The 21,986-nt window shown below is 41.1% G+C and overlaps 2 protein-coding genes across 2 annotated transcripts in view; one reads left to right on the top strand and one right to left on the bottom strand.

The window, feature by feature from the left end:
- Nucleotides 1-8: 8 nt before the first annotated feature.
- spmap2l (sperm microtubule associated protein 2 like) lies at nt 9-11,810 on the top strand (the record flags this gene model as incomplete). Its single annotated transcript, XM_079506661.1, has 6 exons — nt 9-19; nt 4,947-5,081; nt 6,497-6,628; nt 8,538-8,685; nt 9,622-9,756; nt 10,931-11,810. 6 exons carry the CDS (start codon nt 9-11, stop codon nt 11,102-11,104), a joined length of 735 nt encoding a protein of 244 aa, XP_079362787.1. The 3' UTR covers nt 11,105-11,810.
- An 8,118-nt stretch (nt 11,811-19,928) lies between these two features.
- Nucleotides 19,929-21,986, bottom strand: part of hopx (HOP homeobox) — a 5,134-nt gene continuing 3,076 nt past the window's right edge. The window contains exon 2 of the mRNA XM_079501796.1: nt 19,929-20,236. Coding sequence (XP_079357922.1) covers nt 20,159-20,236 — 78 coding nt within the window. The 3' untranslated portion in view covers nt 19,929-20,158. The remainder of the gene's footprint in view (nt 20,237-21,986) is intronic.

Here is a 21,986-nt window from a genome sequence, read left to right as displayed (position 1 = left end):
GATACAAGATGGCTGGCATGTAAGTATGGTCATTGGTGTGCTCCATGTGAATTTAGTCTGTACAAAGTCTAGGTGAGAGCCTAGAGGTGTAGTGTTGCATGGTAGGCCCTCAAAATTACGTTTACTTGTAAGACTACTAATTCTAGGAAATTGTGTATCAGTCCCCTATTCCAGTGGGGTCTGGAGACCCCCATGGGTCCTTAAGGGGGTTCTACGTGGTCCCCAGCTAAATAATTGCTAGTTAGGAACTAAATGGACCCTTTAATGTCTAACTCTGAGAGTGTACAAATGGAACCAAATGCACCCTAAGGGGTGCATTTTGTTCCAATGGTGGTCCCTAAAGCATATCAAGCTGGGTCTGCTGGGGGTCCTCACTATATAACGTTAAAAAAAAAAGTTTGAGAACCATTTCAAACAAAGCTCACATCTTGTTTTTAACTATATGCATTTCTTAATTAGCTAGATGTGTTTTGTTTGCTTGTCCACAGATGCCAAGTATTAATTTATTTAGATAGTATGCTATTTAGACAGATGGCAGGTTTGATGTTTACGTGCTATCCCAGTTAATTTGTAGCAGGGGTAGATCCTTTCCTAGTTTACTGTGAGCTTCCATGTCTCATCCCTGAAAAGGTATAGGTGAGTTGGAACGGATGTGGTCCCTATAGTATACCTGTATAGATGGATCCAATGCTGTATCCATCAACAGAGAGCACCTGCAGATTGAGTTGTTATAGAGGGTAAGTTAATACTCATATAGGAAAGGGACACACATTCATGTCCGTTGAGGCGGTGATGGTGTTTAAGTGACTTGACTCTAGGCTCACGTGTGTCTGTAGCTGACCTAGGTTTGAATCCCATCTGTCATGTGCCTTTCTCCTCGACACTGTCCCCTCTCAGCTTTCCAACGCTTTCCAACGTCTGAACAAACATAAAGAATATACAGATTGGCTTACTAGAGCGGAAGACTAAACTAGAATAAATAATTTTGCACTTTGTAGTAGTGTTGCTCATTGTTAAATGTTAATATGATATATCCTGTGAGGTGTATATGGCTAATTTATACTTTAAACCTATCACTTGACAAAATATAATAAGACAGTTTTGTATCAACAGTTTTTTATGCTTTATTGACCACACACATACAGTACATGCTGTTTGTGTAGCCCAGCCTTGCATGAGTTTAACCCATTAAAACAGGGTTTCATTTTAGATTTTGGTTATTCAGAAAAGTGCACAAAGACCTGCACACCGTCTGCACTTGCAATACGAACTTCTGAATACATTGAGCCCTGCCTACGCATCTGCCTCAGAGCATACAGGTGTGCATAAGACTTTGTTGCCTATAGACTTTGGTTATTCAAAGATAGCAGATGAACAAGCTCGCAGCACATCTGCTATTTTTGAACAATCTTGTTTGTGTGAACTACTGGTATAGAAGGCAATTTGTAGATTCGGCCCCAGGTCGTACTTTCTTTTATAACTTTGCACTGTTGAGCCGTTATCTCTCTCTGCTGCTGTTCTCTCTGGTGATGTGTGTACACTGTATATCACTGCTCCTCTGATTCATTCCCCAGGGCTCCGCGCACAGCAGTCTTGAGTTCACAGAAATGCTAATAAACCGCTAAATTTGGGAACAATGGTGAATCGGCTTCCTCACTCACTCCCTAAATGCCAATGGCCATGTGCAAGTACAGATCAATGAAATTGACTATTGACTATAGTATGATTGGGATTTCACTGTAATGCTTTTGCCATCGTTAGATATATTTTATTTTTTAAGAGAATATATAGTACAGTATATTGTATACTCGTGGCTGGTCCACGACCACCACCAATTCTGGCATTTTGGCAACACAGAAGTCAAGTTTTGTTTTCTTTTGGTATATCTTTTGGGCAGTATTATTTCTGACGAAACGGTATAGGATGATTTATTTCCCCCTTTTTTAATGATTTGTCAATTATAATAATTTTAGTCTTGACCTTTGTCACTTTATTTTTTTTGTCACTTTATTTTTTTAACAATGTGAAATGTGTCCTGCATAACTATTAGGACTACGCTGTAACTGTACCAGTCTAACTTTCATCTATTTGGTAGGAGGTTTATTCCTTTACTTGTCTTTAATTTATCTTAACAATTCCTAATGTGTTGTCGTCATATCAAAGCACATTTTAGTTTTTTAGCCAAACACAGCAGTTCACCATTGATACACAGGCAACAGTTTGTCCTGTCCACCATTGACCTCAACATATCACCTTCCGTTCAACATCCTGTATCGAAAGTCTTCAGACATGAGATGGACAGACTCCAGTTTCATCCCACGTACTGCCACGCTAGAGAAGAGGACTGGTTGCTAGGGACTCTGTCTCCTGGCACTACAGCAACACTGCAACACACACTAGTTGACAAGCAGACGCCTCCAAGCTGACTTCTCTTGCAACTTAGTGGAAAGATGCTCTCTGGAAATACAGGTATGTTTCCTAGCGTTTTTTATTGTTTGTTTTGTTGTGTGTTTTTTTTGCTTTTTGTTTTGCCATGGATCCTATAGGGTGCGCTGTCTAGAAGAGCAATCCACTTGGAAACGCGTTAATAGGCCATGTTTTACTAATGCTGTTAACATGTTTGTATGGTTTTTTTTTTTCTTGTAGGATGTCAGTCTGGATTTTCCCCATCCAAAAGGTACACACTTTCTTTATGAATTCCTTGTTTTCTCAGACAGATGAAACTGCCTCACTATTATATAGGGCTGACCTCGATTAGTTGAATAATCGATCGGAATGAGTCTTAGTCGGCTACCAATCTCTTAGTCGATAGTCAAGGTATTTCTTCTTTTTTTTCATGTTTCGACTTAGAGATTGGCCTAATTTGTTATGCTATTAACAAATATAAAAAAAGGTTGTGTCATGATTTATCGGGAGAAACCAAGCAAGTATATGTTAAATCAGACATTAAGCACCCCCACAGCCCAAATTGAATGATTCTCTGTTGCAGGGTTCCCCAATTAGTTTTCCCCAACAGCCAAATTATGTCTAGGGTGACATGCCACGAAATTGTTATTTTATTAGAATACATGTAGAAGACCATTTGACAGTTGCAGAAAGAAAGCCTAGTCGCTTTTGCAGTAGAAGAGTCTGTGGATACGACGTGACCACCAGCTGATATAAATTGTATAAAGTGATTAATACAACACAAATAGAACCAATGTCTCCTTTTCATATAAGTGATGGGTTAATGTTGGACGTTTTTATATTAGTTCTGACACTACAGCGTAACAATTGAAAAATCACACCTGTGTGAAGTGAGCGGTGCAACTATACATTTATTGTTACAGTAACTGTACTGTACTGTGCTCTGTATACTGTATTGTAGTGCACTGTGCTCTCTAATGTAGTGTACTCTGCCAATTTACTCTGCTGTACTCTACTGGCCACTTTAGGTTGTGCAGCTTTCTGTGCTTGGACATATGACATACGGACACACATAGCTCCGTAATGGAGCGGAGTCACTGCTCAAAAAGACGAAAATCTAAAACAACTTCACTCAATGTTGGAATATTGTTTTTTTTTTAAACTTTATTTATTATTTAAGTATTTAACACCTTTGCATGTTTTATGCATATTGTAGAATCCTGGAGCTCGCTCAACACAAAGTCTCAAAAACGGTATGGGCTACAACACCCTGGTGAGTATCTTAAATGTACATGCAACTGTGCTTCATCTCAGTCCAAATGGACTGTTATGCCACAATTAACAACTGTGAAAGAAACTATTGCATTGATTTTTTAGACTAGACTAGAGAACAGCTCTTGTGAACAGTATTAATGTTGTGTAGTTCACTGCCTTTCGTTTCAACATGCATCAACTTTTATTGACTTGTTTCAATCACAACACAATAACGGTCCATTCCAGAGCCAGTTGCACCACCTCACACTAAGTTCAAACTTAGCCCAGTTCTAGCTTAGTGTGAGGTGGTGCAACCACCTTACAGGTCACGAAGATCTGAATGTCAAGTGACTAAGAGCCTAATAGCCGTCAAACTAGGGGGTTTTCATGATTCTGAATCCATTCCAAGCATTAGTTTTGCACAAAAAACACTCCTTGGCCTAAATTCGGCCATATCCACTTACCCACCTTATCACATTTGTGATGACGGCTATGGCCGTTTTTAGGCCAAGGAGTGTTTTTCATGTAAAACTAAGGCTTGGAATGGATTCAGAATCATGAAACCCCTTAAAGTATGATGACATTTTGCCTTACATAGGTTGTCTATGGTGGGGTATACAGAAATGGCCATAACTTTTTTTTGCGATGTTTCCGGCAGAGCAGACCTCTCATTCTGTTGACCTTAATGACCAAGTGAATAGAAAAAACACAAATAAAAAGTATGTCATGACATCACAGGTTAATCGTTAACCGTTGAGCTTTTGGGCCTGTGGCTCCCCAGCTACATCTTACATTAAACACATTATTCCTGCATCCTGGATTCTAATCATGAATTTCGAGAGTGCAGCATTCAAACAAGATGATATATTTCTTTGATTTGCAGAATGACATACCTTTAACAGTACTCCAAATCTGAATCTCACATTTAGGGGCCTCCTAACGCAGAGCCAAAAGCGATTGCACTTAACACCCATAAATGTTACAAATAATCACCTTTGCCGAAACGTGATTTCTTTCCCCACCAAATTAGGAGCAAATAGTCTCGTGACAATAACCACCACACAGGAATTTGATATTTCATACCCTTACAACAAGCCCATTCCTTACAACAAATGTCGCATCACCACACCGGTCAAATCATACACAAATGTCTCAAATGTTGAGCGGCCTACATCGGCCTCATTCCCTGTGTCCTGACAGCCCTGGGTAGGCAATATGCCGGCGATATGCGCTCCAAGGAGTGCACTTTTCTATTTTAAATCTCCCATTATCTGTCTCATTGTTAGTGAGAAGATAAACTGGGGCAACCAGGAGCCAATATGGCCTCTCTCTGCCTCGGCGCTGGGAACCGTTCCAACCGACAGAATCCAATACCTGGCCAGGCCCAAAAGAGACTTCTCAGCATGGGACGACCCCTTGAGGTAATTGTACCCCTAATCCTCCCAACTGCAACCAATTATTTATGACGATCAAAAAACCATGAGCTGGCTGTTTGGAGCAGAGTGCTATCAGTGTTAATGCCTTGGGTTCTGTGTTTGTCCCCTTTGTGTTCCACCATATCGAGTGGAAATGTTTGCAAATTCTGAGGTTAATGACTTTTGAAGCCTCGCCCCCTTTTGATTGCATTTTGGCACCGAGCCGACATGAGAGACGCTTAAGTAGCACAGGAAATAAGAACTGGAGAGAGTGATGTTCAGGCCAGCTGCCAATGGATGTTCCTAATCAGAGGTGAATGCCCCATTAGAGTTGTCTGTGTCAGTTCAATGTTCTGATGATGTTTACAGTTCCTGAGACTTCTAGAGGGGGGTGTGTGTGTCTTCGTGGCTAATCTCGCAAGCTGCCATATTTCTTGTGCAAGGTGCCAGTAGACCAAGGAAGTAACGTTAAATGTATAATGGAAGTCAATGGGCGTCAGATTGGGATTTATTCTCGCCAAAATATGGAGTCATACATCATGGCTAAATAGCTGACGTCATGGAGTTGGAGATCCACACGGGAGTCGTGTCGTTATTGGACCCGCTGTCTTGTTTTCCTTCAGCTATCATGTTAAAAAGCTCTGCGGATGCACAGTAACACACAGTAACACACAGTGTAATTCAATCTCAGACCCTCACAGGAAGCATGGGCCTCACTGGTGGAATGATACTTGGATTCAATTGCAAATGACAGCAGTCACCTGTCAGCATGCACAAGCTGCCCGCCTCATTCAGTGCTTCGTCGAAGCACATTGTCAGAGTCTCGAGTTCATCACAAGTCAAGCAAAAAAGAAAAAAAAAGCTCACAATGAACAAGGAAGGATATTGATTCGGTCCACCTGGGTCCTGCACACAAATAAACTGAAGGTACGTTTAGAAGCCTAGAAAGTGTATCATCCAATAAGTTTAGCATCTGACTGTTCAATGACATTCTGGGTCTAGATGCTTACCAGTCTAATTCCTGTCACCAGCCATCAACACAAATGTAACCGTTGTTCACGGTGTCCCCCATTTAGGCACGAGATATCCTTTTGTCCCAAAGTACACACACACACTCTCTCTCACACACACACACTGTCTCTGTCTTACACACTTGCACACAGATACAGCCCCTTATGCACGTGCATGCATACACGTGCAGTTGTGTGCGCAACCGCACACAGGCCACAAATATACAGTACTGACAGACATTTGCGCATACACACACACATACACATACATACATACATACATACATACATACATAAATACTCAAATACTCATTTTCTCTTAACCTGCACACAACGTCTTGCGTGCACTCACATCCTTGCAGATGCATGCATCCATAATGGCTTTGGTAATGTGTTCCTGTTTTCCTATAGGAAGGAGTTGACCAGCTTCTCCAGGAAGAGCTTCTTGCGTCCTTCCTCTAAGGCGTCCTGCTCTGAGCACATTGTCCGCCTGTCAACACCCAGAGGACGACAGCGCAGTGGACGAGACTCCCACGACCTAACGTAAGAGACAAACTCGAATGACACAGTACCAGTGTTGATTTTGTCGACAAACTATGACGAAAAATGTTCGACTACCTTTTTTTTCACTGACAAACTGAATGGAAACTAAATGAAAACTAAGCTATGATGACTAAGACTAAATATATTGACAATTCCGTAAACAAATAAAAGTTAGGAAAGGACTAGTGGACAAGAGATCCAGTATAAGTAAAAGACACAAGTCATCTTACACTTGGTTGTATGCTGAGATTGCGTAAAATCAGCCATTATGATGGCATCAATGCCTGCAAAAATGCATTTGTTGACAAAACAACTGTAGATTTAGTCGACTAAAATCGCATGACATTTAGTCAACTAAAACTAGACTAACACTAAAGCATTTCAGATGACTAAAATATGACTAAAGCTGAATTAAATCTTATTCAAAAGACTATGACTGAACTCAAATCGAAATTTGCCGCCAAAATCAATACTCAATGCTCAGTACAGTTGAAGTTGAGCAGAATTAGACCTCAGCAAGATGAGATCAAACTTTGAAGATCCTTGAGGAGACGGTTGATAAATGAAAACAGAACATCTGCTCGAACCAAGGAGGCAGATTCATCATTCAGTGTCGATAACATGATGTTTTTTTGTTTTGTTTTGCCATCGTTTCTTTTAACCAAAACTTCAACCGAACTGGAACTTGGTGAAAATGCTGCGTATGAGAATGGCCCTCTACTAACATACATCATGTTTAGACTTTGGACCTATAGTATGTCCTGTGTTCTCTTCTCTCTACCCTACCCTATCAAAGAAAATGAACATTACAAAATGATGAGAAAGCAACATGCTCACTAGAGATCAGGGTCTAAAATTAGCATCTCAGGCCAGTAGGGATCCAAGATTTTGACATCTGTTATTTCAGTAGAGCTCTGTGGGAGAGAGAGAACCGGAGACAATGGAGCTTATTGTCCCAACGCAGACAGCCGCGGAAGTCTTTTTATAAATCGACAAAACAGAGGCATCAACAGCACATGTTTTTAGCCTCGGAGAAGCATTTAAGAGCTGCACGTTGAATACAAAAGAATGGATATGATATTTTGTAATTCAGTAAACACCAGCATGCTGCTGAAGAATGGGGATTTTCTGAAATTGCAAAAATGGTAGATTTACAAGATCTTTATCCGTCTGTCCTGATGAAGGTCTAAGCGACCGAAACGTCGACCTAATAAAGAGCAAAAAAAAGTGTTTGACAGTGTGCGGGTCCTCTTCTTTTTTTCAAAGATACCCTTTTTAGGATTTACAAGATCACGATGTGTCGAAGTTTGCCTGACGCAAGTATAAAATAGGAATTAGTTTCACATTGATTGGTTGATATATTCAAAATATATATAAGAGAACATGCTTTAAGATAGAATAGTCGCTAAGCTGTTACTGGGGCAAAGACTATATGCTATGGTCAAATACTGGTATTTTGTATTTATTTTTCATGCAAGTTGTTTATTCCAGTGGTTCCCAAACGTTTTCAAGGATCCCCAAAATGACACTAATTAGCCCACGGACCTCCATTTGAAGAGATATGCCAGGGACCCTCATAAGAGAAGATTTAACGGCTCTAGCAGTGATTCTCAACCTGTTTCATTTCAAGGACCCCCCAGTTTGACATTAATTAGGCTACGGACCATTGTAAAATCAATGTTAATTTAACTCAGAGAATGGAACAAATGGAACCAAATGGACCCTAACAGGTCCATTTGGTTCCATTTGTACACTCTCAGAGTTACAGACCCATAAGAGTCCATTTGGTTCCTAACTATCATTTAGCTGAGTGGGGACCCCCTGGAACTCCCTCAAGGACCCTGGGGATCCCCGGACCCCACTTTGGGAACCACTGGTTTATCCATTGTGTGTGGTGATGTTCCCACAGGGCCCCTCATACCCCTGAGTGTGAGTATAACTGTCCTGTCTGGCACGTTGACCCCAGGGTAAAAAGTGCAAAGATCATCATCACAAAACGTCTCCTCCAGCTCTCCAACCCCAAATCCACCCATCCAGACTGGAACAGCGGCAGGGAGGTCAGTGACTGGCACGAAGGCTGGCTCACATTTCAGTTCACAGGGTGTAACAGTTAATAAAACTAATTGATTTTGATCTATTATGAAAAATAAAATTATCGATTTGGGGGGGGGGGGGGGGGGATCAGCAATACTGATAATGGGCATCAAAAGGTATCGAATTGTCATTACAATTACAATTGAATCCAGTGATTTATGGTAAGCAAGGAAAGCACGAGGTAATACATCAAATGCATAGAAATAGTAAATAGTCATTCAAGTTTATAGGTAAATCGGATCATAAAATCTGTTATGTACATTGAACAAACACTATATAGGATGCCAGGTCTACAAATGACCTTGCATCTGTACATAAACATGCTATCTCTAAATTACATTTTAGCCTTTGGATTAAGCCTGCAAGGCTAGGGCAAGTACTCTGGCAAGTGCTATGGTTTCAGGTGGAGTCTGAAGAGGTGAGTCTTCAGACTATACACAATCAATGTCATGGTTGCCTTTTAAATACACATATAAACATCTCATATTAATTATTCATGTCATAGAAAGCGGATCTGACCATTGGCTTAAGGGAGGCCCACTGTCTTGGACTTTGACTACCCCAGCTGTAGTTAATTTAGTTTTGAAAAATTACGAAATTAACTGAAAACTGGTAATAAAGTTAGCATCGTGTCACCAATAAAGTCTTAAGGTGTGTGCTTTATAATTATGGCCTAATTTGGAACCCTAACCCTAAAATTAATGAGTTAATATAGGGTTGTATTTATTTTGGATAGATACAACATTCCTAGGCGTTGAGGGAACATGGGGTAGAAGGGGGGCTGTAGGGCTTAGAGAACATAGGGCTGACCTGCTTTTGGGACTATTAAACCTCTGATCCAAAAGCCATGTGAATTATAACCTATAAATACCTTCATAAATACCTTTTGTGTCTCTCAGAATGTGGAGATGTTTATTGATGGTGCTTCCAGAGACGTCCGCGCCTCTCCAAGATTGAAGCAACTATCTCTGCCCAAACTGAAGGAAAGCAACGTCTGCTACAAGCTGGGACGCCCAGAGGAATCCATATTAACTGTAAGAACACAGAGTACCATATAATTAAATGTTTTCAAGTTTTATTTTTCAACAAACGCTAGCTGATTTTGTTAGGTATTGTTTTATGCCATTGCTCACTGCAGTGCTGAGGTTCATTAGAACTCTATCATGAACCCTAGCTAGTATAGTGATGAGGTTCATTAGAACTCTATCATGAACCCTAGCTAGTATAGTGATGAGGTTCATTAGAACTCTATCATGAACCCTAGCTAGTATAGTGATGAGGTTCATTAGAACTCTATCATGAACCCTAGCTAGTATAGTGATGCGCGGGCCGGCTTCTTTTCATAACCCGCACGTCCCGCCATGGGAGCCAACCCGCCCGCAAAACAATATATTAATCGCAACGCGCAAAAACAAAGTATCCTAACGCCTGGCTTTTCAACACCCAGCAGTCCATTCAATTGCTTTCGAGAGAGAGAGCGAGCAGAGAGTGAGAGAGGGGGGAGGTGGGACTGGGTCATTTTCCCATCAATTTACATCTGTGCAGCATTTCGTTCATAATGTTCCGATTGTTGTTAGGCCAAGCTATGGGCATTTACGGAAGCATCGCAGGTCTAAAATCCAAGTTCATGTTCAATGCCATTTGTTTCCATATTGTAGTAGCCTACAGTAATGATATCCTGCTAAATAATAGGTCAGCCAGGTCAACCAGTGGGACCTGTGGATAACGGGCCGGCCCGCACATCACTACTGACTCACGTCCCTATTCTGGGGTGAACAATCTGTGAACATAGCCGGTATACAAGCTCACAACACGTCATGAGCGTGTAGTCGGCTCAATACTTGGTTGATACTGCCTTGATGTGCACTGTGCACTGTACTGTATAGACATTAGACAGCTTTTATTTTTTGTTGAGAAGGGGTGATATTATTGTATAGAAGGGGTGACAATATTATTATCCACTCATTATCCACTCCAACATTGTAGCATGTAACGTAACCATTGATATAACTACTGTCCAAACATTCTGTGACAGTATTATAAGACCTATTCCAATACAAGACTAGATTTATAGCTGAGGTAAAAGGCAGTTTCTATTGGAACCCCCTCAACCCCGTTTAAGACTCAAATTTGGCGAAATTACAATCACTGTAACTGTAAAGGCATCACATTTCTAAGCTACCAAAACATTCCATGTAATCAAAACAGGTTTCAAGGGGAGCAAAGAGAGCCACAGCATCTCCTCGCATCGAAAGGCTGGCCACACCAAAGGAGCTTTCCAAGGACTATATATATCCACAGGACTCAGAATGGAACAGGCGATACTGTTTCTCAGCACCAGGCACAAGGACCAATCCTCGAAAGCGACCACTGACAAAGTAATCGATTATTGACAGAATGGTGTCTAAGTATTTCTTGTGTAAATGAATGGCATTTCATGTTTGAGAAATAGTTTGAGGAAACTTTTTGCCTGAGTTCTCTCTTGACAAGAATTGATTTAAAGTACATTGACTTTAGCAGATTGCCAAACCAAACTGCCCCCTTTATAGCCATTTGGATTGTTTTCTCTGTCCGTTGCTACCTCCAAGATCCAGAGTCGGCCCATCTATTAAGGATGTTAACATCTTGTGGTATGGCAAAAGAATTCCACATGTGTTTTTCTCCATCTCAGTTCTTTGTGCTTTTCTGTTGATATTGTAACCATATGTAAGAAAACTCCACCATTTATCATCTGAGATAGATACTGTATATGCATTGATTTATTCAAAAACAAAAATTCTCCAACTTTAATCCAGTGCATGTGTGCGAGTGTGAGAAAAGCCAAGACACAAGAAAAACAAAAACAAGCTTCTCACTGGCTTTGAAAGGGTCACAGTTTGTTTGGCAACCCACAATCCGGCCACAGTGTAATGTACAAAGGGACCGCCGTGAGCACAATCCACTGTAATCCCTCAAGTGTTTGTATGCTTGTGACTGTGTGGTACAGTACATACAGTATCATAAACTTTAGATTTCCAATGAAATAACCAATGGTGTCCCAATTGATCCAGTGTAGGTATTTAGTCGCACACTCTTGTTAAATAGTTATAGATCCTACAGATGCATACATTGTTTTTTTTAGTTTTTTTATATATATTTTTTTTACCTCAATTGCACCGAAAAAACCTGAACCTTTAACATTCAGTAGATTTTCTGTGGTCTGGGGTTTTCTGGCTCAAACAAGTTATCTGATTTGCTTGTGGACTGTGATGTAATAGTCCACAAATCCCATATATGACATAATAATTTGCCAGCAGATGTTACAGTTGAGGGATTTTGCCTTTCCATTGCAGCTAAAAAGGCTTCAGAACACACAGAGAAAACCACAGAAAATCCAATGAAGGTTCAGGTTGTGTGGGTGTAATTGAGGTCATAAAAATAAATGTAAATAAATGTCATGAAACCTTTAAATATTTATAAATCCTACAGATACATACCGCAAACTAGCTTTAAATGGCAATCTAAAATCACATTTGTTGTGAGCTAGATGGGCAAGCCAAAAAACAAAAAGATGAGATATGGAGAGGTTTCTGCCCGAATATAATACAGTGGTCATGGAGAATACATTCAGGCTGACCTGGTCAATACGTTAGAGGTGGAAAGGGATCAAAGGATACAATACTTGAAACTGATAAGTTTGATTTCATATGGCAACCCTTCATCCAACATCTGGGATAAATAGCTAGCTACAACTGCTGCTAAATGATGACCAATATACTCTGTAGTCGCTGCCCCATTTTGGATCTCAGGGTTTTCATATTTAGGGGTGCCTTGTTTGTTTTTTTTGGTGTGTGTGTGTGTGTGTGTGTGTGTGTGTGTGTGTGTGTGTGTGTGTGTGTGTGTGTGTGTGTGTGTGTGTGTGTGTGTGTGTGTGTGTGTGTGTGTGTGTGTGTGTGTGTGTGTGTGTGTGTGTGTGTGTGTGTGTGTGTGTGTGTGTGTGTGTGTGTGTGTGTGTGTGTGTGTGTGTGTGTGTGTGTGTGTGTGTGTGTGTGTGTGTGTGTGTGTGTGTGTGTGTGTGTGTGTGTGTGTGAAAAAAAAAAATGGGTATGCTTATTCATACTGTACATATGCAACAGCTGTACCAACCGCTCACTACCATTAATTTAAAAAAACAAGGAAAAAAAAAAAGAATACATTCAGAGCTGGGGCTGTCGAGTATTTTGACATGCCACACAGGAGTCAGACGAGACATCAAAGGGGGTTTGAACTCATGTCGACTCGAGACATCTAATCTGGGATTAGCCTGCTGCGATCATCACCTGGGACTGTAGGGGGTTAAAAATGAATTTGTGGAAGGGAGAGGAGTGGGAACAAGGAAGAGAGGAAGATAAAGGAGTAGCCTATGGCTGAAAATAGATAAGGCTTGTGTCCGCCATGTGATTTGAGCTTTAGTAATAGTTCATGTCTGAGAACCCCTGCGGAATTCAGCTCATTCTGAAAGTTCCAATCTGTGACAAACGAACAACGGTAACCCCTCCAACCAAACAAATAAATAATAATAGCTGCGGAGACATACAGGTATATTCTTAGTTTGTTTAGTTTTTGATAGAGGGACTAAACATTAGACAATAGATGCATTCGTTTTATACTGTACTTAAGGTATTTTGGGGCTGTAATGTAGGTTTGCTTACATTGGTAATGTCTATGAACATTGACGTAAAACAGAGCTGTATCTTGGATTTATTGCTGCTGGGGTAGTAAAGTTCCAAACTGCATATTTTCCATCTACCAAACTCTTTCAGAATGTCCACGAGTAGAAGTCTGATTTATATGCTGAATAAAAATACTCGATTTTGGCCTTTAATCTGGTGTAAGGTAAAAAACGAATCATGAATAGAAGTCTAATTTATATAATTTAAAAAATCCTTCTAATGCTGCTAAATCACAGTCAGTTACCATGGCCCTTAACATGCCTCGTTATACATTCTCATAGCAAACGGAACAAAGGATTTACAAAGTCCCTTCAGCCTCATCTTGGGGTAGAGTAGACTAGTAGAGGAGGAATAAGTCCTTCCTTTTGACAGCAAATGTTGATTTTAGTCATAGTCTCTTGAATAGTTTTCATTTAGTTAGTCTAGGTTTAGTCGAATAAATATAAGATTTTAGTCGGCTAAATCTACAGTTGATTTAGTCAACTAAAATGTATTTTGTCCGGCGTTGATGCCGTCTTAATGACTGATATTACACTTGCTGAAAATAGCAGATCTACAAGCTCTGTGACGTGTTGTGAGCTTGTGGATCTGCGATTTTCAGCACTCAACCAAGTGCAAAATGACTTAAACTGGATCTCTAGTCCCTTCCCAACATTTTAGTCTAGTTTTTTTTATTTGTTGACGAAATTGTCAATGGCTGGGTTTCCCAAACGCATATGGTGTAAGACTTGTAGTGCTGCACATGCTCAGATGCCCTCTAGGCCGCACACAGAAGCCTGTGAACATAGACATTCCGTGCATAGATGTGCCACTCAATGGTAGGCCTCAGGCCTGGTATGGTAGGACTCAGGCCTCAGGTCTACCATTCTGAAATTTAATGTAATAATATTTGGACAGCTGACAGTAGGCTCTCTTTACTCTTCAAAAAAAAAAATATATATATATATATATATTCATATATATATATATATATATATATATATATATATATATATATATATTCAGACGGCATAGTTTTAGTCGACAACACTGCACACAGTGGCATTTTATGCCGCCCCTTTTTAATGTAAATGTAACATTGATACGAAGGAATCGTCCTGATTTAGCACAGCACAGACATACTCCAATGTCCAAATCTGTATCCTTCTTTCCCCTATAGCCTAGGGAAAGTAGGCTATAGTCAGTGTGTCTTACCTCCCTCTGTGTGATGCAGTGATGTAGTGTGACTAATCATTTTTGGCTGCTATCCCACTACTTTGCTCTACTTAGTCTTTAAGCATTGAGATGCATTGAATAATGTATGGGCAAACTTTAATTGTATTTTAGGCAACTCTACATTAAATGAATGTTTTTGGCATACAGCTTTATGTTTCAGTTCTCATTTTGTAGGGCAACACTTGAAGCAGTCCAGTCAGCTCCAGTTTCCAGGTTTCTCTGCTACATTTTCCATGTGCGTGGAGTCTAGTGCAGGGGTGGGCAACTGGCGGCCCGGGGGCCACATGCAGCCCCCACCTTCACTTAATATAACTATAACTAAATGCATTTGAAATTCAATAAAAAGGTTATTTTTCAGGATTCCAATTAAAAAAATAGCAAAACATTATTCAGGATTTCAATTCAAATATAGCAAAAATAGCAGATCTACAAGCTGAACGTTTTGAGCTTGTAGATCGGCTATTTTTGCTATGACAGTAATATGCAATATGGCCCTCTGGAGTGAGTGTGGAAATATTGTGGCCCTCTTCATCGTCAAAGTTGCCCACCCCTGGTCTAGTGGATTGATTTTAATGTTCAGAGTGGTCAAACGAAACGTTGGTCATTTTGTGGGTAACTTGGCTTTTAAACCTTTTCAAATGATTAGCCCACTATGCAAATATCTCCTGGACAGTCTCTTGTTTTGTCATTTAGAACTTATTAACCACCACCACAACCTGGTGTACTTATTTTGGGCATGTTATAGGCGAACTTAAAAAAAGACTAGAAATGCACTCTGTCGAGATGCTAACTTGCGCCTTGCACACAAGTAGGCCATGTATGGCCTACTTGTTTACTGGTTTACTTGCGTGCTCTGCTTGCGCAATTATTTTTTTTTAAAATTCATATTATTGAATAAAATCACACCCGTTAAGTGAGGGGCACTCTTATCATCGTACATCATTATGACATTACATCTATTTGCTCAGACACATATCATATGACGTAAATTCTCCATTCATTGTCAATGGGAATTTAATCTTTGTGTAGGACAAAAATACCGATTTGCTCGTCCTACTAGTAGCCACCAGAGTTAAATGTCTAATCACTTGTTGGTTTATGGTCATACTTGTTCCATGTGATTTGTGCCAACCACAAGCAAGATATCACATGCGCAGTCAACATTTTGTGTGTGTGTGTGTGTGTGTGTGTGTGTGTGTGTGTGTGTGTGTGTGTGTGTGTGTGTGTGTGTGTGTGTGTGTGTGTGTGTGTGTGTGTGTGTGTGTGTGTGTGTGTGTGTGTGTGTGTGTGTGTGTGTGTGTGTGTGTGTGTGTGTGTGTGTGTGTGTGTGTGTGTGTGTGTGTGTGTGTGTGTGTGTGTGTGTGTGTGTGTGTGTGTGTGTGTGTGTGTGTGTGTGTGTGTGTGTGTGTGTGTGTGTGTGTGTGTGTGTGTGTGTGTGTGTGTGTGTGTGTGTGTGTGTGTGTGTGTGTGTGTGTGTGTGTGTGTGTGTGTGTGTGTGTGTGTGTGCCCAAAGTAGGCCCTCAGCCTCATGGTGGAGCTATAACAGAAATCAGTGATCTCTGGCCCGTCCAGACCCCAAGTTTATAAACACTGCCTCACCCTATACCCCAGATCTGTAGCCAATGGCTCTCATCTCACACCCATGTTTTGCTTTACTACGTCATATATTCATCTGAATAAATATTGTTTATACATTTGTTTAGAGGCCGTGGTTTGAAAACTAGCTGCTTGACTAAAAGTGGCATATTTTAGTGGTTAGTGCACTTGATTAATGTGCACTGTCCCAGTCAAATAATAATGTAGTTCTTGCAGAGCATATTGATTTCCCGGGTGTATGAGATCACACACACACACACACACACACACACACACACACACACACACACTGTACACGATGGTTAGATTTGAGTTGGTGATGTGAAATCGGCTTGCCGCCTGCTGAATTTAACTTGCCCAGAATGACAGATTCCTGCCAGCCACAGCAAATCCTCTTAGCAACAGACAATACCAGCACCCATTCAAATTCTATACACACTCCCCTGGTCTCTTATGGTGGGACACCATCAAGCACTCCAAGTAGCCTTTCATTGGAGTGAAGAGGAGATGGGGTGTAACATAGTCACGGATAGCGTTTTGTCTTTTTTGTTGTACTTCTCGTGTCATACATGATGACAGGGATGCTATGTTGCATCTTCACGACACTGGCTCTGACCTTTGGTAATTGGTTGTTCATATTATTATGACTTTACTACCTGGGTGTTTGTTCACACTGCACTCCACTGAGCACATGAACCTCGTTGGTTTTTTTTGTCTTTTATTTTGCAAGTTTGAAATAAGCCACATGAACTCTAGTCAGCCGGGTGGTCGATTAAATAGAGTGCCAACAAAACAAGTCTGTGCTACATCAAACCTAGCAACTGTTTAAAAAAAATATCAAACTAACATTATTGCAACGTACTGTAGGTTCAGTGAAGCACAGTAACTTTCCTGGATAGGAACATTTTATTTGTGGCTCTCGGCCCGGCCCACAATATGCCAAACAAACTGCCTCCAGGCCAGAAACGTACAGATGGGACTGCTCAAAGACCATAGCATAGCCTCAGCCCATGCATTCACCCATGGTGTCGGCCATAGCTTAGCCAAGGTTAAACATAAATTATGAAACTAAAAGACAATCATCAATCCCCCCAAGAAAATTCCCCATAACCACAAAACAACCAAATATCACAACAACATTACAGTAAAACAGGCATGTTGGAAAGTCCCTCCTCAGGCAGCCAGCGGCCCCCTAGGATGACTATAATAATATTTAGCATCTGTGAACAAGCAGTCAGCGACCCATATATCTAAGATATAAATAACTTAGACATCTATCATATAGGCAACAAGAACTATGAGTGCTAGGTGAGGTGGAGACTGAAGAGGTGTAGTCCATATCACTGAGAGACTCACCTGGGACATACCCATGGCACCGACCAAGGGGTGAGGAGGAAGGCCCTATTCTTTTGCTATTATTGCTGGTACCATGTCTGAGGAACCATAACAACATAATGTTACTCTTTATGTAGTATGTATAGGCCTACCAGTATAAATAAAGCAACCTTATGGCTTGAACCTTGTGGATTACATTTACCTGATGGCAGTCTATGGTATGGTATGGCTTATTATTTTATCTATTACATTAATTTATATTCAGAATCCAGATGTCTTTGTCCTTTTTTTGCTCCTAAGATACAGGTATTGTGAAATGTGTGTGGTAGAGGGCAGGTAGAGGGCAGGTCAGGCCTAGATTGCCACTCGTATCGTCTCTCTCTCGGGTGTCGAAACCTCATGTGTCCAAAACTGTTCAGGATTCAAATTCAAAAGGTGCAAAAGTAGCAGATCCACAAACTCTTTCGAGTTTGTGGATCTGCTGATGTGATGCTGTACAATGATTAAGTATAGGCTAGTATGGCATTCATTTATGGAAAACAAAAGGAAGAAGAAAAAAAAACACACAAAAAGAGTATGGAGATGAGAGGTTTCTACCCGACAGCGACAACTTATGCAAGTGTAGAAAGAGAAGGTTCTTGAACACAAACATGCAGGACTAGAACTGCCATGCTGCCTGTGTACTACTAATACAGCAGAGCAACACACCATGTCACACCACGCCGGCCACACCTATTCGCCCTAAAAACAACACACACAAAAAATAAAACCACACACTCCTGGGGGAACACTGGTATGGGTGTTTGAGTGGGTGGGCTCTCTCCTCTAAACAAAATGCTTGTTTTTCTTTAGAGGGCGGGTTGTTATTCACACTGTTTAACAGAGGAAAACACCCCTGGCACAGGAAATAGACACCATGGTGTGTGTGCTTTTATTGCTATACTTGTGAGGGCCAAATGTCCCCACAAGTATATGGGCCATTTTCCTGGTCCTCGCAAGACAAATGGCGGTTACAATTAGGAAAACATTCAGGTGGGGGTTAGGATTAGGCTGATTAACACTTTTATTTATTGCGTGCCACTGTCACACGCAAAATAATAGTTCAAAACTAGGACACGTGAGCTTGTAGATCACTATTGTTGGTGTGTGACACCGATGTGCAACTAAGTATAAGTATAAATTAAGGTAAAAATTCATTCATAAAATGTACATCATAAAGTGTGTGTGTGTGTGTGTGTGTGTGTGTGTGTGTGTGTGTGTGTGTGTGTGTGTGTGTGTGTGTGTGTGTGTGTGTGTGTGTGTGTGTGTGTGTGTGTGTGTGTGTGTGTGTGTGTGTGTGTGTGTGTGTGTGTGTGTGTGTGTGTGTGTGTGTGTGTGTGTGTGTGTGTGTGTGTGTGTGTGTGTGTGTGTGTGTGTGTGTGTGTGTGTGTGTGTGTGTGTGTGTGTGTTAGTTATATATTTTTTATGTGCATACAGCAGCACGCACCAATGAACACATACATTTAGGCACAACATGCTATAGAATGGATGGGCGTTTCATCAGTGCTTGAACTACCTGTTGGGTCACTATGGGTTTCTGTTGAGATTGTTGTGCAGACACGATCAGAGTGCTTTCACAGCATGTTCCAGACCAACCTACAGGCTACAGCCTCCTCATAAAATGAGAAACTCAGCAATCCTTATTTTAAACTTTGGTGTTGTACGATGGTCTAGAACACAGTGAGAACATTCAATCTGCAAGCTTGGTGTGTTGCAATGTAAGGAGTTGTGACTTGTAGATTGGCTGTTTTTGCTAAATGTTTGGACATTTTCACTTTGAATGTCATGCTCCAGCACGAGTAGAGTTGCCAGGGTCAATGTGGTCACTGGATATTGCTGGGTACACCTTTATGATTGTCTCCAAAACACATACACACATGCTCCTCCCCAAAATAGTGCTGTGGTGTCCTGTTGTTGCAGGGTGCAATAAATGAACACGTGGGGACAATGCAGTGACATCATGTACTATTTGACCCTTGATGCCCATTCAGTGCAGGCACACGTGTTTTCCTCCCTCATACCAAACACAGTACACCCTCTCTATTTATTTTTCTGGAAGGGTTCCATTGCCATTCGTAATAGCAATGGAACCCCTGGTCCTTTGTAGTGCTGTGAACAGCACAATGTTAAAATCAGCTCCCTGCTGAAAGACATACACAAAGCCACCTCGATGCGCACACACACACACACACACACACACACACACACACACCCCTCCCCATCTAAACTGCATCTAACCCTTCCCACCATTGTTAAAGACAGCTTCCATGAATTTGGACCCTAAATCACACTCCCAGCACGGAGTGCAGCTTCAAACACACTTTGATCACTTAACTTATTATGTTTATTTCTGTAAACATGGCAGATATATTGGCAACAAACACGCAAAAACTAACAGTTCACATTCCGTAAGTTAAAATAGCTTCATAGATACAAAAGAGAGAATAGCGGAGAGGGAAAAGGAAGGGAGTCCATTCTTCCAGGAAGTTGGTCAGTAAAGGAGTCTTCAGGGGGATTAAAGGGAGGTAATGTGGATCACGCTCAAAGGACTTCTTCCAACTCAGTCCGTCACCGACCGCAGTTCAGCAGGGAGCCCCTCCGCCTGCCGCCACAGTGCGTTACGTAGCTTGAACCATTTCTGTAAGCAAATGAAAGAGAAAACAATTGAAGGAGAGCCCCATGGGAGGTGTCACAAACAGGTGGTGGTGGGTCTGATGGCATTGCAGCTAGCCCATTGTTTAGTGACGAGGTGTTTGTTTCTCAAACAGTGTTACTTTTGCCACAAACTGCCTCAGAGCCTGAAACATGATCTGGATGAGGTAATCGGTATGGCTGACAAAGATTGTGATGGTGATATGAATATTCCTGAGAAATTATACAGGTGGGGTTCATGTATTGTCAGGATTAATTTGGAACAAAACACTGGGCTGGGTTTCCCAAATGTATTGTTAGCAGTACTCATATAATTTCATGCCATTGAACTATGACAACCCTAGAGCCAAGCTGCATGAGGGAAACAGAGGGGGAAAAAAGCACATTATTTCCCTCCAATTTTGTGGAGCAACTAACCCTATTCCCACTGGGCCAGTGCATGGAATAGCACCACACAACATTCTGATCAGTCAGCCAATACGTCCAACAGTGAACCATTGACCAGATGAGTGCTGTGTGCTGAATTGTTCGACACTCATCTGTGACACACACGCCATTGTTTTTTTTTGTGAGCCCAGGTTGTCAGGGAATCTACAAAACACTGGTGACATCATCTTGATAACACTGAGGGAAAGGGAGTGGTGTGTGGGTTCATGTGATGAGGGTCGGTAGTGTCGAGGACATCCAGCCAATGAGTTAAACCACTGGCTCCCAGTCACTATGTATTGCCTCACAGTTTAGGCAATACACAATTGATCCCAATGATTTCCACATTTGATTGCACTGACAACACATGAGATTCTAATTTGGAAGCTACGCTATGTCTGCACTGCAGTCTGTGAAATATGCAGACTGCACTGAAAGTGTTCTGAAGTGGACTCCGCTATTTGCACTTTAAGTGGTTCTATTTAGGTGGTTTTGAGTTTTAAAAAGAGCTAAAAATCCATTTTGAATAAAAGAAAAAGAAAATATGAATTAAATATCTCTAAAATGAAGATTAACCAGTCTGTAAAAGTGGGATTTCATCAGTTTACTTAAATGGTGCACCTTTTAAAATGTTGCATTATTGAATTTTGTCTTTCACAGATTATGACAAATGTATGCTTCTCATCCCTTCAGTCTTGCATGTATTGTATGAATGTCTTTTCCCTGGGGGGGGGGGGGAAGAATTACACAAACAAATTCCAACGAATGGCACAACTGTGCTCGATTCATCCACTTCCGTTGATTTACAGTAGGTTATTAATGACCGGACCCCTCTTAAGCTGAACGAGTATACCTTTATGACAAGAACACAACAGCAGTGTCTGTAAAAGATGCCCAAACATGCCACACAGAGGCTAAAACAACTTATAAATGTTACTAATGGGAGTGGCAGTATAGGGTGTATAGGGTGTGGACCCTTAGGCAGGTATTTATTCTCAAATAAGAGCTTTGTTTGCAAATCCAAACATGGAACAAGACACAAAAAAGCAAATAAAATGTCAGCTGGGAATGAAGTAAGGTCTTTTGACAATGGGCCAATGGGTCTACATCACCCTTGCTGGATAGAGCTGCCCAGTCAAGTTTGCCCGGCTTTTTCCACCTTTGTACACACATAATGGAAACATTCACTTGCCAAAACAGGGGAGGGAGGGGGGCTGGATCTACATCTAAATCTAGAGCAGGGTTTTTTTCAGGACCCCTTAGCTGAGAGAGAGAGATACATATTTAGATGAAGCACTACATATTGTTTG

Source organism: Electrona antarctica, assembly GCF_951216825.1.
Source record: "Electrona antarctica genome assembly, chromosome: 1".
NCBI lineage: Eukaryota > Metazoa > Chordata > Actinopteri > Myctophiformes > Myctophidae > Electrona > Electrona antarctica.
The sequence above is the reverse complement of the archived record's forward strand: the minus strand, read 5'-3'. Positions and strand labels throughout refer to the sequence as shown.